This window comes from Lithobates pipiens, unplaced genomic scaffold (assembly GCF_037356315.1).
Source record: "Lithobates pipiens isolate NorthernLeopardFrog02 unplaced genomic scaffold, aLitPip1_a1.2 Scaffold_16, whole genome shotgun sequence".
Taxonomy (NCBI): Eukaryota; Metazoa; Chordata; class Amphibia; order Anura; family Ranidae; genus Lithobates; species Lithobates pipiens.
The window spans coordinates 163,739,214-163,766,286 of record NW_027507748.1 but is presented as its reverse complement, the minus strand read 5'-3'; the positions used below and the strand labels follow the sequence as shown (position 1 = coordinate 163,766,286).

Here is a 27,073-nt window from a genome sequence, read left to right as displayed (position 1 = left end):
TATACCAAATGTTAAACATAGTACTACAACCAAGATGCTTGTCTATACATGTGTGCTAAAGAAATAAAAGTTTAATGTACAGGTACCATTTGTGTTCACTATCTGATCACTCGAACTTCTGTTCCGTTACATTATTGTAGGATCTTCAGAAGCATTGCATCGTGGCCTTTTTATACAGAAAACTGCACAGTTGCCAACATACCTGAAAAATTAGGACATATTCCTGCAAAAGGAAAAAGGACTGTCCCTTGCCTGGACTTTGCTAGGACTGCCTGGCCTACAATGAAAGGAATACTTGACAACTACCAATTTAATTGTTGTCAACTATGCCCCCAGGCCATATACTTAATGCTCCTTTACACAGGGTAGGTTGGAACATCCAATGTTAGAGACTGTTGCTCAAAAAAAATAAAAAATAAAAAAAAATTAAAAATTTACCACTGGTACCATAGCGCTGCCTTTCTATTTCAATAATCCCAACATTTGACCAATGTTGGGAGATGTCTTCAACAATCATGGATTTTGTTCCATATTTTGGGTCTTGCTTAAAGATATCCTCGTTCTGGCAAGGTGCTGAAAATCTAATTTATACTCTTCCTCAAATCCGAATCACACGTGACCCTGCAACCACCTAGCGTGTCCAGAAAGTTACTCTAGCACATTTTAACTGCCGCATGGCGTTTAATTGCCTACCACTGGTCGGCAGACACACAGGCCTTCATTTTCAACCTCATAATGGTGATCTACTACAGCCACACTGAATAATGCTATTACAACTATGTGTGGGGCCCCTGGGTCTACTTTAACACCTGTCCATAATTGTATATGCTATAAAACGTCTCCCGCTTTGTACCCAGTTGTCATCCACTCCTCTCTTGCTCTTGTTCCCAAACTCCCATCCTTTACATTTTCCCACGCTCCTGTTTTATTTAGGTGGCTACCTAGTTCCTACCTAATCACCTATACGCCTTTTTTATATTATAGGTCATAGTATCTTGGATGTTATGTAGGTTAGAATTGCATATGAAGTCATCCGTTACTACATACAATCTTCAGTGATTTGATAGTCATGGAATATACATATTTAGAGGCTTCTAGGATCAAAGATCTACATAGAGCACTGATCTGTACATGGTTAGCTCCCTGCTACCTCTTGAGAGAGATTCACCACTGGTATAGATATGGAGGAGTAAATTGCACGTCCTAGATGGGGGGGGGAGCACACTGGTGGTTGACACTGGGAAATGAGCCCTGTGTGAGGTGTACAGATGCCACCAAATACAGGCGAGTCATTTGTGTGTGCATATTTTACCAGGGGCAAAGATGGAGAGGACTCAGTTGTGTTTGTTTGGGTGCAGATCTTAGCAGTGGCCTGCATAGGAGGAAAATAAGCTGTGTACTTGCTCTAGTGTAGCGTGGATACAGAGACCTGTGTGTGCTGGAGAAGAAACCTCAGTGGTAGCATGGATTCCAACGAGTGAGCAGGAGTGCAGATCTCAGTGGTAGCATAGATACCAAAGAGAGCTGGAGTGCAGATGTCAGTGGCAGCATGGATACCAAAGAGAAAGCTGGAGTGCAGATCTCAGTGGCCGCATGGATACCAAAGAGAAAGCTGGAGTACAGATCTAAGTAGTAGCATGGATACCAAGGAGTGAGGCAGAGTGCAGATCTCAATGGTGCTCTGGATATCAAGGAGTGAGCTGCAAGTGCTGGAGTGCAGATCTCAGCAGAGGCATAGATACCATAGAGTTAGCTGTGTGTGCGGAAGTGGTGGCATGGATACGGGAGAGTCAGCTGTGTGCTATAGTGCAAATCACACCTCTCACATTTTACTTACGGGTATGTGAGTTAGTATCAGCATGGTAAGCTGGTAACCAGTCCCCACCACTATGCTGCATACCCTTTGACACTAACAGAAATTTCTAAAAAAATTAAAAATAAATAAAAATAAATAATAAATTAAAATAAAATAAAATAAAAAAGCACCTCTAAAGTACTCATGCCAGATGCAGACAGGCATGAGCTTTTTGGTAATATATCAGTGAACGGACTTCTAAAATAGGCAACTGTTTACAGTGAGTTTGTCCTGGAAAACCAGATGAGTGTCGGATCAGCTCATTACATGAGCTAATGTGCTCTCTGGCCGAAAGATTACTGAATTTATCAATTTTACACCAGTAATAGGAAGGAGTGTGTTGTGGGTGTCGGGGTTGGGTTTTTGTGTGTAAGTCACTTATTTATTGGTTGCGCAAACAGGAGGGAATTATTATTTTTTTTTTTAAAGTTGAACATTTGCTGTGCCAAATAGTTTCACCTAAAATAAAACAAAGCCTTTAGGCAAATGACAGGGAGAAAATCTAACATTAGTGAAATGTAGCTAGTTCAAGCCTTTAAACTGACATACCACCACAGTGTAGAAGCAAATTTAAAAATAGGAATGACCAAAAAGGGTCTGAATTGTACAGCTGGCCATACACAGAGCAAATTTCAACCAGTTCCTGACAGACCGGTCAAAATTCACTCAGTGGGTGGCCCTGTCAGTTGCCTCCCACCGGACATCTTTCAAAAAAAAAAAAAAAAAAAAATCAAAGGAGCTGGCTGGAAAAGTGTGTCAGGGGTCTAAGAGGCCCTTGGTCTCTCAGAGTACTTGTTACTGCCCAGCTAGGTTGTTCATCCCTTGTGATAGCAATAAAGTTTAAAGTGCTCCTCCCGCCATGCTTACACAAAAATGTGAACGGGCACATAGGTCCAGCTCCGCATATGTAAAAAGGTGAATGCACCATACAAGGTTATATCAGGAACAGAGAGCAACAATTCTAGTGCCAGAAGTCACTCAACTCTAAACCGATAACCTGTAAAGGCTTTTAAAGCATTGCCTAAGGGTAATTTAAACGTACATCAGTTTATGCCATTCCACGGGCATGCACAATTTTACATTTAAAAAGTTTATGGATTGTAAACAAAGTCATAACAAACCAAACACCATACATGTAGCCATAGAATGTTAGCACATTAAAGGGTACATAAAAAACAGTAGGGCCAAGGAAACCCCAGCCCATAATCTCTGAGTACAGTGTATGAGGGGTAGTCTGTCAACCAATCCAGACCAATACATCAATAGCTAAATCAAGTCATTAAAAGTATCCGAAAAGATCAAAGCACAGCAGCAAAATTATCCATTATAGTTCCCAACAATTTACACATCAGATGATACCTTAAATGCGCAGAATGCTGGCAGTAGTCTGAACAATAAATCCAAAGAAATCAACAGAAGAAATAAGAAGAGCTCCAAAAAAGAGCGTAGAGAAGTTAAAAAGACAAGAAGTCAAAAAGAGGAAAAGTCAAAAAAAAGGAGGAAAAGTCAAAAAAAAGGAGGAAAAGTCAAAAAAAAGGAGGAAAAGTCAAAAAAAAGGAGGAAAAGTCAAAAAAGGAGGAAAGAAGAGAGGAGGGAAAAAAAAAAAAAAAAAAAAAAAAAAAAAGGGAATGGAAGAGTGGAAGACAAAAAGGGGTACCTTCACATAGGCTGCCCATGGGTTTAAAGCTTGTTTATCATTCACCACACTAGCAATCTTTTCATGAATCATGATCCAGGACATTTTATGCTTCAGACGATGAATGGATACAGAGGGTGTTTTCCATGATCCCGCAATGGTGGCTGCCAGCAGTAAAAAATAAACCAAATGTCGCATAGAACGTGGTAGTCTTACCGGGAGATAATTGAGTAAAGGTATATCAAGACTCCTGCGCGATTGCAATACCAGTTATTTTATGAATCATGGAAAAGACCCTTACTCCAATAACTTCTGATCTGAGGGCACTCCCACAAGATGTGGAGCATGGTGCCCCACAAGGAACATCCTCTTAGCCCTTGTACACACGGTCGGAGATTCCGATGGAATGTGTCCTATCGGACCGTTTTGTCGGATATTCCGACTGTGTGTGGTCTGCACCGGACTGTTTCCGTCTGATTATCCAATAGACCAAGTTTTCCAACAAAATGCTCCTATCGGACATACTCCGATCATGTGTAGCTTACACCGACGGACAAAGTGCCACGCATGCTCAGATCAAATTCCTAGACCAAAGCCATTGGCTACTAGCCTGAACGTAGTCCCGTCGTAACGAAATAACGTCATCACGTTATGTACAATCGGATTTTCCGACAATTTAGTCCAACCGTGTGTATGCAACATCACTTCCGGACCTCTTCCGGAATTAATCAGTCGGAATTACGCCGACAGATTTGGTTGTCGGAATCTCCGACCGTGTGTACAAGGGCTAAAACATTCTGGCTAGGCGAGTAGGGATCAAGCACCACCTTGTCAAAACTTTGATACCAGCCTATATCAAAGAGACATTCAATTTTCCCTCATAGGAGACCTGAAGCCTGGAAGACCAGGTCTTAGATTCCAGCGTAAAAGCAAGATAGCTCTCCCAAGCCAGCATGTAGGAATGTTTCTGAGGGGAGGTGAGCAAGGACGCATCAGTGATTGGAGATACCACCCAGGAGCCCTGATCTCTAGTACACCACTGTCCATAAGCTCTGCCAAGGATCGGAGGGTTCTTAAAAAAAAAAAAATTTGCAATTTGGAAAAAACTGAACAATTTGGGCATGCATAATTTTAAAGCATGACATATTAGGTATATATTTACTCCGCGTAACAGCTTTTATATTTTAACAAAAAAAAAAATTGGGTATGGTGTCTAAGTGCACTAAAATGTAAGTGCATTTTCTCCTGAAAATCTGCATTTGATGGCTGTGCAAACATCGTGTGACAAGAAAAAAAATAAAATTGCAACAACCACCATTTTATTCTGCAGGTCTCTTTTTTTAAAAGCAAATCACCTTTAGGCATTCTAAGTAATATCTAGGGAAAAAATATGCAGATTTTTTTACATATACGTGAGCAATGTCAAAATTGGCAATGGGTAAAGTTAAAGCGTTTGTTACCCCAACACTTCATATTCCCGATATGTCCTTACTGTACCATGTACTTGTATGTGAAAGTATTCTGTTTTCTTTGTATTGCTTTCCTAATGTGAAATCCCTGATGTTCCTGCCAGTCCTCTTGCTTTCCATTAAGCAGGAGAGCACACTGTCAGTTATCTAGCTATGCTTGGAACTCCATGTACTCTCCTCCGATGATCAGACTTGTCCTGATATGCCCCCATTGCACAGCCGTTCACTGGAAAGCTCAGTGTGCTGCTGCTTCTCTTCCCTCAGCTCTTATGCAGCTGAGAACAGAGGGAATGTGATTTTTTTTTATATATAAAACTATTTTTTTTTTTATATCTATACAAAAAGTTTTTGCATTTAATTTCTATTTTAAACAATCTTTACAAGGTGATCCGGTTTACAATTACTTGAAGTTCCACGTGTATAAGCCAGTGACAATTTCACCAGCAAAAATGCTCAGGCAGGGCAGTTGGGAATCTTATTACACACAGAAGTGTGTTACCAACAGTCAGCGACGTGTCACGATTGTGTACCACCCTTGCTACCCCAGGCCATGGCTTATGTTGGCTATGCAGAAATCTAGCCTGATCACATTACAAAGCTTTGGTAAGTCTAAAGGAGATTGTTAACTGCAAGGTCGGCTTTAGAAAATAAGTCCAGTAGGATAAACAAGGGGCATCCTGCATAAAATTTTGCAGCCAAATTTAAATGCATTTATAAGCTAAGTTTATTAAGCCATTTTATTCAGGTGACAATTCTCCTTTAAAATGTAAGTGCCATTAAACTGTTAGAGATCTGTTTACACTGCATTACCCAGGAGGGTTTCTAATATAAAGTGGAGCGTTTACAAAATGACAGATTTCCAGTGGCGGAACTGACATTTAGCTGCTAGCAGTCTTCTCTTCTCAGATATAAAAGCACTAGTGTCACCGTTAGCCAGTTGTGGAATTTTCCTCCTCATCCAGGCACAAAAGCCATGCTTGACTGCACTGGGGAAAACTTGTATGTCACTCACAAAATGGCACATTTTTTTTTTGTTCAGTGAACACACCACTACATCTTTTAGTAAATTCTCAATGGCCTATGGTAGGGAGATGCACCATACAGTACCTTGGATTAAGAGCATAATCCGTTCCAGAAGAATACTTGTAATCCAAAGCACTCGTATATCAAAAAGTTTCCCCATAGGAATCAATGGAAACTCCGATAATTCGTTCCAGTGTCATTGCTAGTGTATGCAGCACGGCATGTGGCCGGGGGGGGGGGGGGCATCGTAGACACTCGGAGAGTGTTTCCAAGAGTCACCGATGCCAGATTTGCAGGTTCCAGGAGTAGAGGGCATAAGCCTAAACTAAAGCCTGGTGACTTCAAGAGAAAGGTTGTCCACCAAGCCTGTGACAAAAAGGGTAACCACAAAAGAAGGAAACAATTTGGTGGAAAGAGGCTTTAGTATTCAAATCAACATGAATAGACTAGACCAGGGCTTTTTTACTCAGATAAATAGGTGCAGGAACTCGCCATTCCCGTGCACACACCCCAGGCACCTGCATCCCCCTTCTCCCCATCCTGCACTCAGTGGGAGCCACTCAGGAGATCAGATTTGAGGGAGCCAAGCTGTCACAAAGCGATAGTGGTGTGCAGGGAGCAGAGGGCCTGAGCCCTTTTTTGATAATTGTTTTTTCTTTTTTTATATATAAGTGATCACATTCCCTAGGTTCCCTCTGTTCCCAGCTGCATAAGGGGGGGAGCAGCGAAACACTGAGCTTCCCGGTGAAAATCTGTGCAGAGAGGGCGTGTCAGTACAAGTCTGATCATAGCTAGAGAACTGACCATGCTGTGTTCTCCTGCCTTGTGTGGTCATTTTTTTAATAGGAAAGCAGAGACCGACAGGGATTTCACACAGAGGAAGTAATATAAAAGAGGACTGGATACTATGTCATACAAGTACATGGTACAGCAGGCACATATCAGGAATAAGAAATGTTGGGGTAACAAACGCTTTAAATTGACAGCAACCAACAAAAGAAACCTTATTGGAAGGTGATAATGGATAACAGCAAGTAAGACAGACCCCTGTCCTGCAGGACCTGGCTTTTAAAATGGTAAGGTCATTAAAATCAGACACTGTAAAGCAGTATGAAAGATGGGTGCCTGAGACAGCAAGTCTGGCTAAACAGGAAGGTGACGGAGAACGTTAAGACCAGACAAACAAGACCCACCCACCAGCAAGGCCATTCCAGTGCCACATAATTGGCACCCCTTCAGCTTTGAAGCTCGGAGCAGCCAAGGTATCCATCTTCAGAGAAAGAGGCATCAGTATTTTTGTCATCCCAGCAAGGAATTTGTCCACCTTGCGGTTCAAGACACCAATAGGTCCACATGTGGTATTCCCCACCACAGGCACAACTGGATAAAAGGTTTCCAGGTGGAGAGTAGCCTTCTTTATCGAGACTCCGTTGTTTGGATAATAAGCTCACCATTATTCAAGTCAAGAATTATTCTAGTGCAAGATGTAGGACATGACCAGTGCTGCAGCCACCCTCTTTGTTCCTCCTTGGTGGTTGACATACACCTCAGTCTTGCTGTTGTCAGACTGTACACCCACTTAGATGTTCAGGGGAATGGTTTAATGCCTAAAGTTCTATCACGCAATAGGAATGCAAGCTTCCTCCTGGAACCAGAGACCCCGAGCCTATTCCCGGCCCAGAAGTTGGCATCCATCATCACAAATTTCCAGAACTCAACAGTGGTGAGCAAAGCCACCAAAAGTAGTGAAGCCTTTGATCAAAGGCTCAGCATGATCATCCTAGTCTGATTTCTCTTTAAACAGCTCAAGTGTGGCGTTGCGCATTAGGATGTTGCCTTAAACAAGGAGGAGACATGAGGCTCACAACTTAAATGCAACAATCAAATCTATGCACATCTGTGTGAGCATGCCTTAGCCAATATAATGGGCAGGCCCAAATCCAGCTAATTCCAGGATGGAAATAGATAGTCAAGAATTAATTTTTGAGGATAAAATGAAAACCAATTTCCTCCAGAGTCCAGATGGACAGCAAGAGACTTGAATTCAAGGCAGAAACTAACTTGGATAAAAGCAGGCACCCAACTATCAAGATCCCTCAGTCATAAGGCCAGAACAGTGAATACCACCATGGCAAATAGATACCGAATTGGCAGAAATTTGTAATTGTCCTCATAAAGTGGAGGAAGGGCTGGTGGGTGGGGAAAATAGGAACATTTACGTAAGCATCTTTGATGTTAATCAAAACCAACAGGTGCCGCTGATGGAAAGAGACCTCCTTCAAAAAAACAAACAAACAGTCTCCATCCTAAATTTGCAAATCATCACAAAAAGGCATGGAGTCTCTTGAGGTCCAGGATGGTCCGAACCCCTTGAATCACTACCTTTGAGACTGGGGGGGGGAGAGGAACACTACAGCAGTGATGGCAAACCTTGGCACCCCAGATGTTTTGGAACTACATTTCCCCATGATCCTCATGCATTCTGTAGTGTAGATGAGCATCATGGGAAATGTAGTTACAAAACATCTGGGGTGCCAAGGTTCGCCATCACTGGACTACAGGATCTTGTATCTGTAGACCAGCAGCTAGAAGCCCACTTGTCTGAGATGTGGATCACTCAGAAGTCTGCAAAGAGACATCACCCACACCTAGAGAAGCAAATTGTGGGACATGCACTAAAAAGGGGAGGGGGAGGATTGGTCATACATTTTAGTCATGGCTGAATATACAATTTGTTTATTTATCCATTTATTACCCGACAGTAAAAGTTTACGCAATATTCAGTTTGAGCATCCATGAGCCAAGCTCAATTATGTTCATAGTTCTGGCTTTCCTATAAAAAAAAAAACACGTATAATTACTATGAAATACGTAAAAGCTTGTGATGTTCTAGAACCAAGCAATTCACACCTACAAAAACACCAAGCATATACATATTATTCCGTCTTTATAGGTTTATACATGCATTGCCTATAACAGGTTTATTGAGAGGTTGGTGCAAATGACCCAGTGACCAGCTCCATAATTTCAAATACACACTGCAGGAATATGTAAGGATTCATTGGAAGCGGGATAGAACATATGATGCATTGCATTTATAAGCGCAATAACTCACCACCCAAGTAGTTTACAAACTCATTTTAGCAAATTATTGGTACAGCCATTAGTTTACGTGCACATTCCATTGTGAAAAACACTAAAAGATATTCCAAGCATTTGTAAAATTGACAGAGAAAAAACAGATTTGTAGGCAACACATGCTATTTTATTGGCATGTTTAAACCATATTAGTATAGGCATATAGGTTGAAAGCAGCAAAAATTATTGCAGTTTAACATTAGATGTGACGGCTGAATTAATTTTTGTTTATGCCTTTTCTCCTCTGTTTTCAACTGGCGATCTGGCCAGTAACATACCTCCTCTGTATTAGGGCCGGTTCACACTGCGACGCGAGGCGAGGCGACACGGCTCGCCTCGCCTCGCTCCCGCAAGTCGCCCCCATTCAGTGCTATGGAACCGTTCTGAGAGGAGCGACTCGAGTCGCTCCGACTCAGAAAAAAGGTTCCTGTACTACTTCGGGGCGACTTCGGGGGCGACTTGCATTGACTTCTATGCAGAAGTCCTCTGCAAGTCGCCGCTGAGGTCCGTGCAGGTCGCGGCGAGGCAAGTCGGAGACGCCTCGCCGCGCATCGCTGTGTGAACCGGCCCAAAGAGTGTCCCTAGTCTGGATGAAGGAGGACAGGAGGCACATTTGGACAGCAGCCTTGTCAGTCTGGGGGGAGGGGATTGTTAGGTGGATTAGCAGGTTTAAATACACTGAAGTCAAACTCGAACTGAGCCTGGGTTCACACTTTAAAAAAAACGGATGCGGCTCACAGCAGGGGTCCGGTGCGTCCCTGTTCTCCGTTTCAGGGAAGAATCGGGCACAAATTTTTGCCTGAATTCAGAACTGTAACTGAGCCAAAGACGCACAGGATCCCTGTGCAATCTGCTCCAGAGCTGCCCTAAAGATGTGTGAACCGGTGTTCTGCCGTATAATGTCCGGCCATCAAATAGTGTCCGGGCCGTACTGCACATGCGCAGTATGGAGCAGACGAAGCTTCGGAAAATCTCCGAAGCTGAGCGGCACCTGCGCCGTGAGTGGAGGTGGTAGCCCCACCATCCAAGCAGACATAGGGTTGTGAATATTAGAGGGCCCCCTGTATAGGCATTACACGCTTTTCTGCAGCTTCTCCATTGAAGTATATTGAACCAATAAAGCACCATTTTGCGTTAAAAGTTCCTGACCCTTTCAGATGTGAACATGTCCCATAGGAAACCATGTAAATGAACTGTAGAGCATTTCTGCAAAAAGCACCAACAAACACATAGATGTGAACCAGGTCTAAGACGTTTAGTAACATAATGGGGTTAAAAAACCTAAAATTAGCCCTTTATAGTAGAAAAAAAAAAGCAGATAATCACTACTGTAAGGGGTTCATTTTTTTACTGTAGAACAGTGACAGTAATATTTACAGTAGCGATTTGCCCTTTTTGTACTATAATGGGCTCATTTTAGTTTTTTTTAACCCCAATATGTTCCTGGCGATGAATCGATTATGAAAATAGTAATCGATTAATTTCATAAAGCGATTAATCGATTAGTTGTTTCAGCCCTATATAGGAGTCAAGTATTCAGTTTCACAGCAAGTTCACTTTCTGTATACTTTCTCTGGATGAGTGAAGTGACCAAGAAAGACAAAAGACCAGGAAGCATCTTCATTAGTAGCAGTATTTTTAAGGACGCATTCATTTCTTTGCCATGAGTCAGAAAAATTATAAAAATTTGCCTTTTTTACTTAACATTTAGGCTTTAAAATGGTATTAGTGATAAAGTACAGGCACTTTTGTGGTGCCTGCAAACCAATTTCTATATCAATTTAGAGTGGTGATTATGCTCCACTCTATTACAGCACTAAGCCTGACCCCTATTTTTCAATTTTAAAATTCTACAATTACACTGGGAATTAAAGACTCTAGTGTTGGGCATAGTTTTTTTTTGGGGGGGGGGAGGGGGGCGCTAAACTTTACTTAATTTGCAGATCTTGGGCTAGAATTAAAAACCTTAGAGACTTATCGGTAACGGTATTTCTGCGAGTCTTTCAGGACAGCACCTGGAGAGAGCATGGCTCCACCCAGGAAATATAGAGTACCTCCAGCCATTCTGAAATTAGATAAGCAGAACAAAGCAATAACACCACATTTTATAACACAATTAGGGTGGGTCATTGGCACTGTACTGAAAGACTCGTAGAAATACCATTACCAGTAAGTCTACGGTCTTCTCACCTCGTCTTTCAGGACAGCACCTGGAGATAAGAGTACTTAAACTAAACAGGAAGTGGTCCCACCCTAGAGTAAGTACTCCTCTTATCTCCAGGTGCTGTCCTGAAAGACGAGGTGAGAAGACCGTAGACTTTCTGGTAATGGTATTTCTACGAGTCTTTCAGGACAGCACCTGGAGATAAGAGGAGTACTTACTCTAGGGTGGGACCACTTCCTGTTTAGTTTATTAGACAAGCCCTTTCTTTAGGATTTACTTCTCAGTAACCAGGCTGTCAATCTGAGATGCTTGATATTGGGATGTTGAAGGGGCCCCTGCATTAGAAGGTCTCTTCATAATGGAAGAAACCAGTGTGGTTCCACTGCCATCTTCTGTACAGTTGAAAACCATGTCCTCTTGGGCCAAAATTGAGCCACTGAGATCATGCTTGTAGCCTCCCTTTGCAGTTTCTTGAGTACCAACGGGATCATCTGGAAAGGGGGAAAGGTCCATGGTTGGGCTAGCCCATACGCTTGATCTCGCCTGTTCAGGGAGAAATAAACCTCCACCTTTGCGTTGGCCTGGGATGCGAACCGATTGATCTGGGGGGCTCCCCATTTTCATATTAGCATCTGGAATACTTTCGAATTCAGACTTCACTCTGATTCCAATACTCTTTCCCTGCTTAGAAAATCTGCTACTAGATTCAGATCTCCCTTTAGCTGTACCGCCATCAGGAATGCTAGGAGGTAAAAAAAAAAAAAAAAATATTTAAATTGGCTAGGGTTGAACCCCAGGCTTTTTTCAATGGGGAATCTGCCATTTTATCTGTGGCATCGTTTAGGATGTCCGTATCCTCAAAAGCCAGGCCTGTATTCCTTGACACCTGTGAAAAAGCTGCATCAAGCTTTGGTATTTCATTCCATAATTTAGCACTATCCTCCTCGAAAGGAAATCCTTCCACTCTCTTTTCACAGTTTCAGATAGAAAACGTATGTACTGGAAATACCCGATGTTTCACTTCTTCCATGCCTTGGAACATTTTATCAACTAAAGACAACTGGGGGCTTTGTCCTTTTTAATGATTAAAGTTGTATGGATAGCCTTTAATAAATCATCCACCTCTTCTAAAGATAATTTCTAGCGTGAAAAGGCTTCTTTTTCTTCATCCTCTTCTTCCTCAGAAGCTGGGGAAAAATACTTGGACGAGAACAGGATGGCGAGCGGTCTCTACTGTTAGGCTGTGCAGCCGGGCGTTTGTCCAGATAAGAACGGAACGGAACGTCGCAAACGTGTCCACAAGTTCTTTCTGGAAGGAGCCAATAGTTCTCCTGGTTGAGTAGCAGATGTAGCTGAAGTCTCCTCCTTAACTAGATCTGCTATAGAGGGCCTGCATAACACTTTGGTCCAAGACTCCCTAAGTGTATTTTTGCAAGACGGGCATTTCCTCTTTGGAGTGGAAGAATGCTTGTTTTTTTCCTTGGCTTTTGTCTGAAATACACCAAAAGCCCACTCCATTAAAAACATATCTAAACAATAAAACCTTTAGGGAAAAAATAACCAGCTGCCAAATAGAAGAGCTAACCCTTCAGCCCCTGTGTTTGTTACTGCAGTTTTACAACTCTAGTGACACCCCCACTGAGTCACCATGCTAAAATATAAACACACCTCAGTGCTTGGTTCAAGGAGAGTGATGCAGGCTCTCTTCCTTACCCCCCAGGGGAGTAAGAGGGAGAACACAAGACCCCCTAAAGGAAAATATACAGGGAACTCTGCCCCTGCTTACCTGGGTCTGACTGGTGTTAGTGGCTCCTGCCACCGCCACTTGTTCTTATGGATCCATTGCTGCAGAGGTCCTAGTGGTGCCCGGCTGCGGTTTTATTGGATTTTCCTGGTCCTTTCACCACTGTGAGGACTGGAAACGACACCAGTTTAAGGCCGCCTCTTCCCCCTACATTCCAACGGCCGGAACCAGAAGCTGCATGCACCACCGGAAGTTCCGCCCCCTGGGCCGGAAATTACGCACTCGCCACCCAGGACACAGAAAGCATGGAGGCTGAAAACAGAGGAGACCCTGCTCTCACCGCTGTGGAGCTTGCCATCCCTCCTTCCAGCCTGCAGCCGCCAGTCTGAAGAGTGCGGGGACCCCCAGCAGCCCGAACCCTCTCCGGGTATGAAGAGGAGGAGACACCGGAGCACCCCCCTCCCGTAAGGGGGGATGCTGGGCTTGGCTGGCCTGTATCACAGGCTACACCACAGGTATGCCCCATACTATACCCACCAGGAGAGAGCGTAGCACACCCTTGGTTCCCTGCAGCGCTTCCACCATAGTAGAGGAAACACTACAACTGAGGCCATGGTGGAAGTGACCGGTCTATAAAGAAACTGACTGCAGTGTTTCTTGGGAAAATGGGTGGAGCTGCACTCTCTCCAGGTGCTGTCCTGAAAGACGAGAGGAGAAAATACGGTACTTGCGGGCATCACCATAGTGTTGGCCTTACACATTCTACTTTAAAACTATTTAGCACACATAGCTTTGAAGACAGTGACTAGTAGATTGTATAATTCAGATTATACACTCACTTTGACCAGCTTTAACAATCAGCGATTGGTTAAATTTTAACTTAAAGTAGTGTTTCCTATAGCAAGTCATTGGAATAGGAAAACATGACTGAGGTTTTTTTGCCTGGCAGCAGACATAAATGGTCATCAGCTAATTCCAGTCAGCTAGAAGGTTGTGCAGCTTAAGAAGGATTACATATTAAAGATAAATGATGTCTGCAGGATGGGAAAGTACATATCCTTTCGTAATAGACCTAGACAGGTTTCAAAAGGAAATATAAATATAGCATAACTGTACAATGCAACTTGAACATATAGCGAATTGATCATCAGTAGTGCACAATGACACACAATCTTTGAGATTATATTCTGTGAAATCTTCTGTAATTATCATATTAAGGCTAGGAAAGTGCCACTGACTTACTGTGAGGCACAATTCATTGTAAAACCATGCAGATCTACGACACCAGCCCACCGCTCAATTATAAAATCGACAAAGGCTGAACAAAGCATTGACCTTGGTCTGTCACTATGATGTGCATGCAATACATCCGTTTTCTCTTTGCTGCTAGTACTAGGATATTTGATCTCTTTACTTTAGTCTGCAAGATTATGGATGAAGACGCATTTGGCCACCAAACCTGAAGGGACAGTCCATATAAAATAGATATGTCAACCTGTCATAATTTAATCATTCATGGATTTCATATACATTTCAGGGCCTTCAACTGAGCAAGAGATCTTGGTGCCGAAATCAGACTAAAAAAAAAGTAAAAATTTTAGGTATTGAGGTATTCCTATTTCAAAATTCCCTCCACCCTTGTTGCCCCAACACCCAACTTACCAAAACTAATCCAGCCTGTCCCCACTCCAAATGCAATTGGGTAGGACCACTATTATCTAGACAACATGCACACCTATGACCTTCTTCTATTGTCTGCTGCAAAGAATGGCAGGCACTTGCACTAATGATTTCTTTATTAAGTGCTCCAGAAGCCACAAACTAGATGGTGATGGCAACAGGACACCAATGGTGAGGTTATGGAATATTTAAACCCAACATTTCATATTCCTTACTTGTGCTTGCTGTACCATATACTTGTAAGGAAAAAGGTATTCTGTTCTCTGTATTGCTTTGTGTGATATCCCTGGAGTTCCTGCCAGTCCCTCAGCCTATTTTTTTTTTCTTTAAAACTGACCAAGCTCTCCTCCAATGACCAGGCTTGTGCTGACACGACACCACCCCCCACAGCCTTTCGTAGGGAAGCTCAGTTTACTGCCGTTTCTTCTCCCCAAGCTCTTAAGCAGCTGAGAACAAAGGGTATGTGATCACGTAAAAAAATAAAAATAAAATGGTCATGTCTTTTTTTATATGTATACTAGAGCTGCACGATTCTGGCTAAAATGAGAATCGCTATTTTTTTGCTTAGACGATAGATCACGTTTCTCTCACGATTCTCACTGCGTAACATCTTTCACATTAAAAACAAAAAAAATAAATAAAAATATTGGGCCAACTTTACCGATTTTTTTTTTTATTCATCGAAGTGTATTTTTTCCTCAAAAATTGCGTCTGAAAGACCACCGGGAAAATACAGTGCGACAAAATATTGCAGCAATTGACATTTGATTCCCTAGGGTCTCTGCTAAAAAAATATATAATATAATTATATATATATATATATATATATATATATATATATATATATATATATATATATATATATATATATATATATATATATATATATATATATATATATATATATATATATATATATATATATATATATATATATATATAATGTTTGGGGGATCCAAGTCATTTTCTAGCAAAAGATATTTATTTTAACTTAAAGCGGAGGTCCACCCTAAAACCTTCCGCTCATTGGAATCCTCCCCCCCTCCGGCGCCACAATTGGCACCCTTCAGGGGGGAGGGGGGTGCAGGTACCTGTACAGTACAGGTATCCGCACCCACTTCCGGGATGGCTCTCTGCGGAAAGGGGCGTAGATTACGCCCCTTTCCGAAAGTCCCCCGCTGCCTGCTGGGAAACACAAAGATCCCAGAGGCAGTGGGTCCATCCTTATTGCGCAGCGCGACTCGCGCATGCGCAGTAGGGAACCGGAAAATGAAGCCGAAAGGCTCCACTTCCTGATTCCCATACCCAAGATGGCGGCGGCAGCACCCGAGAGACGATCGAGAGATCGGCTTCGGGTGCCGACATTGCGGGCGCGCTGGACAGGTAAGTGTCACTATTTTAAAAGTCAGCAGCTGCAGCTGCAGTAGTTACCATAACTTGAAGTTACTTTACTTGAAGTTACCTGCTTTTGTAGTAGCTGCTGGCTTTAAAATAAAAAAAAAAAAAAACACGCGGACTCCCGGCGGACTCCCTCTTTAAGAAACAACTGTCAGAAAAAGATTTAGACTTTAAGGCCACTTTCACACTGGGGCAGGAGGTAAGTCGGCGGTAAGGCGTGGCTATTTTTAGTGTGGACACCACTCCTTCACCGCTACAAAGATGCTGCTAGCAGGACTTTTTTTTAACCATCCTGCCAGCGCACCGTTCCAGTGTGAAAGCCCTCGGGGCTTTCACATTAGAGAGACAGCAGCAGCTGTTTCAGGTCGGTTTGCAGGTGCCATTTTTAGCGCAATAGTGCCTGCAAAATGACCCAGTGTGAAAGGGGTCTTAAAAAAAAAAAAATAATAAAAAAAAGGGGGGGGGGGTGGAATAGGCATCCTCGAAATTGTTGTGAAATGGCAAAAAAATTAATAAACAAAAACAAAATTTGAGTTTTAACTTATGAATGCAGGCTTTTGTTTCCCACAATACACGTTTTCCCTTTACTGCTTTGATCACTGCAGCCATTTGCAATAAGAACAGAGGAATCTTTTTCTCACCCTTTACTTTCTGGACTTATTTGGGGGCCATTTTTATTTGACTGCCCAGTTAATGTGATGGCTGAGAGCCTTAAAACTTCTGGGATATAGGATGTTAATGCCCCAGAAGTCTGCAGGCAGTGGGCAAACCAGGCCAAATTATCCTTGCCTAGGTGAGAAAAGTGAAAATTGGGCAAACATTAACATATAGAATTTTTTTATATATATCTATACACACATATATATATACGGTACTCTAGAACCTACAAGGTGAAGGTCTGCTTTAACTGAAGATCATGGCAGGCAAAGTTTAAAGCGTTATGCAGGGGATGATCTCGTTCAACTGATTTGGCAAAAAAAAAAAAAAAAAATACATACAAGGGATACATTTTACTTGACAAATGATGTGCAATTCTGTCCATATACTTATGAGATTTATAAAGCCTTGCTATTGAGCCAAACCTGGCAGAGAAGGAGACCTGATTTTTCAGTCCTGCAGTTCAACAACACCTATTAGGTCTCCACCATTTCCCCACCCTGTGACTAGACAGTGTAAAGTAGAAGTAGTACACTGATAAGCTTGTCTGTTTCAGTCTGCTCTTTCCTCCTATGTGCATGCTTCATCCACCGCAGCACAACTGACTGTTCCTTTGTGCTGCTTTTCCCTCTCCCAGGCCAAGCTCTGCTCTACAAGGACTGTGAGGGGCTGATACCAAGTCAAAATGTAAGTACCTACACGTTTTTCAAGGAAAAACAAAAAAGTTCGAGTAAATCAAATTATATATATATATATATTTTAAGATCATAAAATGACAATCATATCAGGACTGCTCGTTAAGAATTTGTAAATAAGCAAACATATGCCCAGGCTATGGACACTGTAGTCTTACATTTCTGGTAAACAGCCAGAACTTCTCTGTGGGCATTTTCCAACTTTACAGAACAATGCAATCTACGATACTGTAGTAAAGGCCAACCTGTCTTCTCTCAAAGGCAATGCCTACTTCTGGTTTAATATGAACCCCCCCCCCCCAAAAAAGAGCCATTTGTATTTTTATCAGCAACCAACCATATTTTCCTTTTGTGTACAACCATTAAAAGGACGTTGGGAATATACCATCGGCAACCGAGTCACTTTGATATCTGTAGTCTATACGAGGATGCTGCAAGGTTTTGTCATGAATAATCTCAAGAGCGGATGGAAAGCAGCGCTTTAAGAAACAGGACAATTAGGTTTACTGAAATATAGTCTTAGGCCAAGACAAATATTGAGAATTAGGGAGAGAACCAGCAGTTAGGTAAGCAAACAACATTAACTATGGGAAGCACAAAGATATCAAATACTACATGCCTTTATTATACAACAAACCTTGATTTACTGATCCCCGATACCAATATGCTACTGTGACAACAAATTTATATTTCTGCATGTTGGGTCAAAACAGATCTTTAGGTATATGTAAGCCCAAGGCCTCCTATACATGGCTGTGTACAACATGGGGAGCCTACGCAAACGCATACCGGGGCCTGTAGCTGCTGCGTACAGCCAACCACTGAGAGGAAATAGACATGGCTGAACGTGGTAACGCACTAGGAGCTGTGTAAATCTGCATGCTTTACGCAATCCCCGCAATACAGCGGCATCTTTTATTACAGCTCAACAGGCAGTTGCTGCGAGTCCCAGGAAGGGGATTATGCAGGCTCTGTACATTGTACAACCCAAAATAAAAATCATAAAATATTAGCTTACCCCTCTTAAAATTCCAGCACTATTTTTTTCCCTTCTCTTTGTCTTTTACCCCCTAGTGATCCTGACAGTTCCTTCGCTTCCTGTCCTAGCATGACAACATTCTCTGCGATGCTCCCTAAGCAGGACCAGCATTGTCACCACAGTACATGCTGTGGACTACAAGCTCTGTGTGCCAACGCACAGCCCGCATGTACAGATTGATTACGCCTTTGGGGTTTCAGTTCGCCCCCCCCCCCCTCCAAAGCCCTGTCGATTTACAGCAGCTCCTAAGGCTCTACAGCAGCATTTCTCAACCTTTTCAACACATAGGAACCCTTGATATAACTTTCTGGTCTCAGGGAACCCCTGCTAAAAATTACTATATCTACAACTCATGATACATTAGCTGAGGGGCATAAATTGCTACTTTCTCAAGGAACCTCTAGCAACCACTGGAGGAATCCTTGGGGTTGCTACCTGGCCAAGTTCATTCTGTGTTAGCGCCTGTAAACCCCAGGAGCCATGCACCCATTCTTCATTCCAGTTCAGAATCTACAGAAATTTCTGCTGTACCGACCTCTCCTTCCGATCACAGTGCTTTGCAGAGGGCATTTGACAGACAGTGAGGTGGCGTTTTATCGATTTCATTGGCTTCTGTTTCGGTCAATCAAATCCAGTGATGATGAAGCAGCGGGGGGGGGGGGGGGGCTGACTGGCTTGAGCAAGTCATGCCTATGTGCATCTCTGGATGCACACAGCCTGGATCAGGGTCAAGCCTACAGGTGCGCCTCATAAGAAGCAGCTTTCTTTGGTGGCGCACAGAGAATATGAAGAATGGAGAGCACCAGCAGGGGACCTGAGAAGAGGGGGATCACTGCATGGAGCAGATAGGTAAGGTTTGTCACCCCCCCCCCCCCCCCTTTATATTTAAGCTTTACAGTCACTTTAAATGTCAGGTGGCATGTCATAAAAGAAATGCTTGCATATTTCTTTCCCCAAGTAACAGTCCTTAGCCATTATCTTCACCAGCAATAAGCAGCAGAAATGCACACTAACAATGCTAGTAAATAGTCCATTAGTACAGCAAACAGTAATTTGTTGCATCATTACTAATATAAATGCAATGCTAATCGGCAAGCAAACTGCTAACTTGCTCTAATAAAACGAAATCCAAACACTACCCTTGCACTAGGATTTTTTTTTTTCCAGTCATTGCTGGTCACAGAGAACTCACACCAAGGGGATTCAGAGCTAAACGTTGAAACATGTATGGTGGGTGGTACACTGCCATTTAGAATAGCACCCCAACCAGTGTTAATTTCATTTTGACATCAAATTTCGATTTAAATTTTAGTTATAGTTATAGTTAAAATGCCATTTTTAGTTTGTCGTATTTTAGTCATCTGAGTTGTTTTAGTTGTATTTTAGTCGACTAGGATCTCTAGTGCATTTTAGTAGACTAAAATCTAATGGGTTTAGCTAAATTTGAATCCATTATCTCTTTAACACTGCCAAACTTTATATACTCTGAAGCAAAAATCTAACAACATGTTTAATATTTATGGTATTAAGGTTTGAACATCCACTACAGACACAGATTAAGCCGTTGTGATACAAAATTAAATTTGGCTTTAATACTATTTTAGTTGACTAAAATACGACCGTTTTAGTCCACAAAGATAATTTAGTCAACGATATTAACACTGACCCCAACTCACAAAGCCTAGGTCAGTGATGGCGAACCTTGGCACCCCAGATGTTTTGGAACTACATTTCCCATGATGCTCTGGCACTCTGCAGTGTACTGGAGCATCATGGGAAATGTAGTTCCAAAACATCTGGGGTGCCAAGGTTCGCCATCACTGGCCTAGGTTCACACTAGTGCTGCTGCACAATTATACACAATTTAATGGATTTTTTAGCACATTTTTACCTTTGTTTTGTTAACATATCACAATGTAAAATTGTGACTGGGCCATAAAAGGAGAAAACACTCCTTCAAAAACTTCGTTTTTATTTTTTATTTTTTTTAAGTGTTCTATTGAGTATTTTGTTTATACAAAGATGAACATAGCCTTTAAACTTTTCTGCAGACTATTTATGACTTTACCATTTACAACTGGGCATCATCAGCAGTCATTTGAAGAACATGCCAAGAAAGAAGAAATGCAGAAGCATTATAAACCTAACTGTCTTCTTTTTGTCAAAAGTATCTAAAAGAGAAACTTTATTCTAACCCCCACCTTTTTTTTGTCACCATGATGTCTCTCTCTAGGACCTCATTGGAGTGGGCTGTCTGTTCTAGGTTTAGGCAGCCGCCTCCTGGCGACATGCTGCCAGGCCCACCCCCTACTCCTTTCATGGATAGATAGGAGAGAACTCTACACCAGGGCTCGACAAACCCCAGGCGCCAGGTCGCCAATGCGACCAGAAATCGCGACCTGGCGCCTAAGCTGCCACCAGCCCACTCACTATCGATGCCCCAGACATGCAGCAGCATTAACACTGACTGCCGTCCTCCTCCCTCCTTCACACTCTGCAGCACCGCGCTGTGTGTGAAACTGACACGCAATGGAGAGAGGAGGATCTGTCAGCCTGATGTCGGGGTGGGCGGGACCCAGCAAGCTATCAAACACCAGCCAATGGGATCTGGGCGGGCCGCTACGTGTATGTGGCCCGCCCCTTTTCTTAAGCAGCCCAATCGTTGGCTGGTGTTTGATAGCTGCTGAGTTCCGCCCACCCCGACAGGCTGAAATCTAACATATCCACCTCTCTGTTACTTGTCAGTTTCACACCCCGGCAGGGTCCCGCCAGCTCCTGTTAGGCCGCGTACACACGGGCGGACTGTTCGCCCAACTTTGTCCGCTGAACAGTGTTTGGGCGGACAGTCCGCTCGTGTGTGGGCTTTCAGCGGACAGTTTCAGCGGACAGTTTGACGGACAAGGTTTTTCGGAATTTCAGTCCGCTCGTGTGTAGGCTTGTTCGTCAAACAAAGTTGCGCGCATGCTCAGAAAGGATTTTCACGCCGAAAGCTATAATGCAGTGTATAGGACGTCGTATTTTTCGTCCCGTCGTACGTGCCGTTCACGTCATCGCGCACGGTTTCAGCAAACTGTTCGTCCGTCGTGTGTGGCCATGTCCGTCCATGCTAAGTTTGAGCGGACTGTTTGCCGAAACTGTTTGACGGACAAAGTTGGGCGAACAGTCCGCGCGTGTGTACGCGGCCTTAGATTTCAGTAACAGAGTGCTCCGTGTGAAACCTGCCAGTGCCAATCAGTGCCACCTCCAATCAATACCACCTGCAACCAACCAGTGCCACCGCCAATCAGTGCCAGCGCCAACCAGTGCCACTTGCCAGCACCAACCAGTGCCACCTGCCAGCGCCAACCAGTGCCACCACCAATCAATACCACCTGCCACCACCAACCAGTGCCACCGCCAATCAGTGCCAACCAGTGGCACCTGCCAGTGCCACCACCAATCAGTGCCACCTGCCAGCGGCAACCAGTGCCATCTGCCACCGCCAATCAGTGCCACCTGCCACCACAAATCAGTGCAACCTGCTAGCGCCAACCAATGCCACCTGCCAGCGCCAACCAGTGCCACCGCCAATCAATACCACCTGCCACCACCAACCAGTGCCACCGCCAATCAGTGCCACCTGCCAGCGGCAACCAGTGCCACCTGCCACCGCCAATCAGTGCCACCGCCAATCAGTGCCACCTGCAACCACCACCTGCCACCACCCAGTGCCAGTGCCACCTACCAGTGCCACCTGTCAGTGCCACCTGCCACCGCCAGTCAGTGCCACCTGCCACCGCCAGTCAGTGCCACCTGCCACCGCCAGTCAGTGCCACCACCAACCAGTGCCACCTGCCAATGCCAATCAGTGCCACCGCCAATCAGTGCCACCGCCAATCAGTGCCACCGCCAATCAGTGCCACCGCCAATCAGTGCCACCTGCCAACACCAACCAGTGTCACCGCCAACTAGTGCCATCGCCAACCAGGGCCACCTGCCATCACCAACCAGTGTCACCTGCCAGTTCCAAACCAGTGTCACCTGCCAGTTCCAAACCAGTGTCACCTGCCAGTTCCAAACCAGTGTCACCTGCCGGTGCCATCTGGCAGTTCCACATGCCTTCCAGTGGCAACCAGTGCCACCTGCCAGTGCCAGCCAGTTCCATCTGTTGCCAGTCTTACTCTTTCTGGTCAGCCCATACCCCTGATGTAACAGCGTTTCAATGGAGTTATTGACTGGGTGCTCCATTGTGAGTTAGGGATAGGGGGGTGAAAACGAGTGGCCTTACCCCGGGAGCTGAAAAAAAAACTGGCTCCTAACTTTTTTAACTGGCTCCTAAATACAAAGCAAATTTGTCAACCCCTGGCTCTACACTGTCATAAACCTCTGCCTGTCAAAAGAGACGAGCACGCACCCACGATCCTCTGCCCGTCAGAAGGGAGGCAGGCTGGCACTCTTATGAATCTGCCGTCAAAAGACATACCAGTAAGCAGTCATGAATCTCTGCCTGCCAAAAGAGAAGCTGACACTCATGAATCTCTGCCTGTCAAAAAAGACAAGTCAACACTGTCATGAATCTCTGCCCTGCAAAAGACAAACACGCACTCATGAATCTCTGAGTACACTCATAAATTTCAGCCTGTCAAAAGTAAGCACTCTAATCTCTGCCTGTCAGGAAAGAGACAAAAATGGCACTCATGAATCCCTGCCTGTCAGAATAGAAAAAAACCTGCACTCCTGAATCTCTGCCTGGCAGAAGAGAGACAAGCCAACATTTTCATGAATTTCAGCCTGTCAAAAAAGGGACAAGTCTGCACTCTCATGAATCTCTGCCTGGCAGAAGAGACAAGCCTACGCTCTCATGAATCTCTGCCTGGCAGAAGAGACAAGCATGCGCTCTCATGAATCTCTGCCTGGCAGAAGAGACAAGCATGCGCTCTCATGAATCTCTGCCTGGCAGAAGAGACAAGCATGCGCTCTCATGAATCTCTGCCTGGCAGAAGAGACAAGCATGCGCTCTCATGAATCTCTGCCTGGCAGAAGAGACAAGCATGCGCTCTCATGAATCTCTGCCTGGCAGAAGAGACAAGCATGCGCTCTCATGAATCTCTGCCTGGCAGAAGAGACAAGCGTGCGCTCTCATGAATCTCTGCCTGGCAGAAGAGACAAGCATGCGCTCTCATGAATCTCTGCCTGGCAGAAGAGACAAGCATGCACTCTCATGAATCTCTGCCCATCAAAACAAAAAGAAACCAGCATTCACGATTCGCTGCCTGTCAGAAGAGAGACAAGCTGGCACTCATGCCGTCATAACCTACACAGCTAGGAATTACAGTTCCTGTGTTTAATCAACATGGGCCTTCTGCTGTACCTTGGCTTTCCTGAACTGCTCTTGGAGAGAACACAAGGACATTTCTTACTCATGCAATATAAAAAAGGATCCAGCTCTATACATTACAATAGAAACACACATGGTATGAAAATGATTTAAATGCTTCAAGGCAAATACCAAAAGAAAGTTACAGGTGATGATAGACATTGGGTAGATTATTAAACATGAAGCAGCAGGGACAGGTCTGTCCAGTCCAGCACATGTCATACCCGTGTCTAATGCAGACAGCCGGCAAGTCTAGCAGCATATTGAGAAATCATTGAATCTTACATTCAACAAACATCCACTGCAGGTGAATCCTCCTGGTGTACAGGGATTGATTGAATGTTTGGTGAAAGTCATATTCACCGCTTTATAAATAGGCCCCTTGTTGTAATACTCCTGGTGTCCCCAGAGACTACATTCAGGTGATTTATAAGTGTAGCATGTAAGGGTACTGATGAATGAGCAGATTCCTGGCAGAAAATTCCTGCATATAAATGCGAGGATAGGCAGCATAGTACACGTACATATTTGCCAACATGCGTGTAAAAATTCTTTACGTTTTTCTTGGGATGTCCTACCTGCATATCCGCATTTTTTGCACATAAAATACTATCCAGCTAAGCAGATTTAGGTTTTTTGTTTACTGATCAATATGCAGTTTATGCGCCCAATAAAAACAATAGGCTGCATTTTCGATCATTAGAGAAAAAAGAAAAAAAAAAAAAAGCCTGAATGCCTGTGTAATATATATATATATATATATACACACACACACACACACACACACACACACACACACACATTTTCCACTGTATGTAGTGGCAAGTGGGTGCTGGAGGGTCTATTGATGCTGGCTTCTGGAGTATCTAATGTTGCTGGTGGGGGGGAATTGTTGCTGGGTGGGATCTACTGTTGAGGGAGAGGTCTACTGTTTCTGGCTGCTGAAAGGTCTATTGTTGCTGGGGTGGTACTCTGTTGTAGGGAGTCCATTGTTGCTGGTGGGGGGGGGGGGTCAATTGTTGCTGGGTGGGATCTACTGTTGAGGGAGAGGTCTATTATTTCTGGCTGCTGGAAGCTCTATTGTTGCTGGGGTGGTACTTTGTTGTAGGGGGTCCATTGTTGCTGGGGGGGGGGGGGGGGAAGTCTTTTGCTGTGTGGGGGGTCTATTGTTGCTGGGGGTGGGGGGGTCCTTTGTTTCTGGGGTGGAATCTATTATTGCTCATTGGAAGGGATCTGTTTTATGATCCTTCTTGTTTTCATTAACAAATCTCATAGAAATTACTGAGTAGCACAAAATACTTGGTTCTGTATTCTCTGAAAGGTGCTGTACTGGGGGGTGGGTGGAACCAAGGGATGGTTATCAGAGAAGGGTAGGGGGACAGAGACGAAGGGTGACACGGAAGGGGGAAGTTCCTGCAACTATTCCCTGAGAAAAAAAAGCCCTGTGTATAATAATAATAAAAAATATATATTTTACACACATACTGCACATTTCTGCCCAAAATGAGAATCATGATTTTTTTTTTTTGCTTAGAATAAAAAGATCACGATTCTTGTGACGCAAAACCTTATATTAAATCTCATATTATAGAAAAAAAAAAAATGATATATATATATAACACACACACACACTCTCTAGCTCTACTTTTTTTTTTATTGCATTTCAAAGATTGTCTGTAATACACACAGAACTGAGATCTGCCTATGTAAATAAGGCAGATCTCAGTTCTGACAAGGGGGTAGGAATGTAAAAAAAAAGGGGGGGGGGGGCGATTGCTTCCCTTAGTAAAAGCACCTAAACACAGTGCCCTGATTACCAACCTAGCTGTCCCCTGTGAGGAGATGCCACTGATCGGCTCTCCTCTCCGCACACTCCGTCAGTGTGAGGCGCACCAATTGCCAGCATCTCCATGTTTACTAAGGATGAGCGCCGGCGTGTTCGCATGCTCCACGTGCAGAGCCCGCCAGGAAGTCTGCGCAGCGCTGCGCTAATCACAGGCAGTGAGACATTTCACAGATGTGCGGCTGCAGAGATCGGGCAACGTCTCACTGCCTGTGATTAGCGCTGCTCCGACTTTCTGGCGGGCTCAGCACGTGGACCGTGCGAACACGCCTGAGCTCATCCCTAGTGTTTACATGTGACCGGCTGTGATTGGACACACACACACACACACACACACACACATTAACAATCACATGGTTAAAGGGTCGCTCTTTGCGCAGATCATGGGTCGCACCGTGTCCTACCAACATGGCGCGCAACAGCGGTCGTCATTGGACGTCCACCCAGAACAATAGCCGCACCGCCCAGCCGCCATTGGTGTGACCTCATCATATTATATGGTTTTGGTAAACCTAAAACGTATATCCAGCCTTACAACCCCCCCCCCCCCCCCAATAAGTGATGGGAATGAAGATCTGTGTACAATATCAGTGCAGCCCTCAATCAATCGTCTATCTCCAGGCCACAGACATCAGCATTAAAGATGGATTATGGTGGAAGGGAATCATGTCCTCTATGGTTGGATCAGTCCAGACTGGTGACAGCTGGTTCCCTCCCCCTCCCTCCTCATCTGTACTTTGATCACATCTGAATACACCGCCATGGTATAGATCAGCGCCATACACACCTCTAGGTGATGACAATAATCAGATTGTGTGATCCCAGTCCTACCTGCAGGTGATGTCCCTCCTCTGGGGCTCTTAGGAGACATCCTGTCTGCCCCCTCCGCCATGATGACAGATCTCAGTGTAGATCCTACAGTCCGGTGTCCGCTCCCCGGTACATGTGTGCTCCGCACTGCTGATCCCTCTACATATGTGACCGCCCGTCCGCCGCCGCACTGCAATCCCAGCACCGAGCGGGGAGGGAATGACAGCCGGAGGAGGCGCAGTGCGGGAGGGGGAGGATCACTCCTCTCTATACCTTCTATTAGGTGCTTAAAGGCGACTGGACGCTGGAGCACAGCTGCAATTCAAAGGGATTGTCCTCTGGCAAAAACAAACAAACAAACTGTTTAACCACTTCAATCCTAGAATCAGGGCCAGATTAAGAACATCATGGGCCTGGTGCTGAGGATTTTGGTGGGGCCTTTTATAAACAATAAATAAATAAAAATGCAAACTATTTTTTGTGATAAATTAAATTAAAGAGAGAGAGGGAGGATGAGAGAGAGAGAGAGAAAGGGGGTGAAAGAGGGGTAAGGGAGGGAGGATGTG

The 27,073-nt window shown here is 44.1% G+C and overlaps 1 protein-coding gene across 9 annotated transcripts in view; it reads right to left on the bottom strand.

The window, feature by feature from the left end:
• The window catches only part of MAP7D2 (MAP7 domain containing 2), a 202,876-nt gene extending 176,142 nt beyond the window's left edge, over nt 1–26,734 (bottom strand). For 4 of the 9 annotated variants that reach the window (XM_077480727.1, XM_077480731.1, XM_077480732.1 and 1 more), the window contains exon 1: nt 26,529–26,732. In XM_077480727.1, the coding sequence (XP_077336853.1) occupies nt 26,529–26,589 (61 nt within the window). In that variant the 5' untranslated portion in view covers nt 26,590–26,732. Of the gene's footprint in view, nt 1–26,528 lie in introns of all 9 variants that reach the window. The other 5 variants (XM_077480723.1, XM_077480729.1, XM_077480730.1 and 2 more) reach the window with 2 other exon arrangements.
• Between the last annotated feature and the right edge of the window lie 339 nt (nt 26,735–27,073).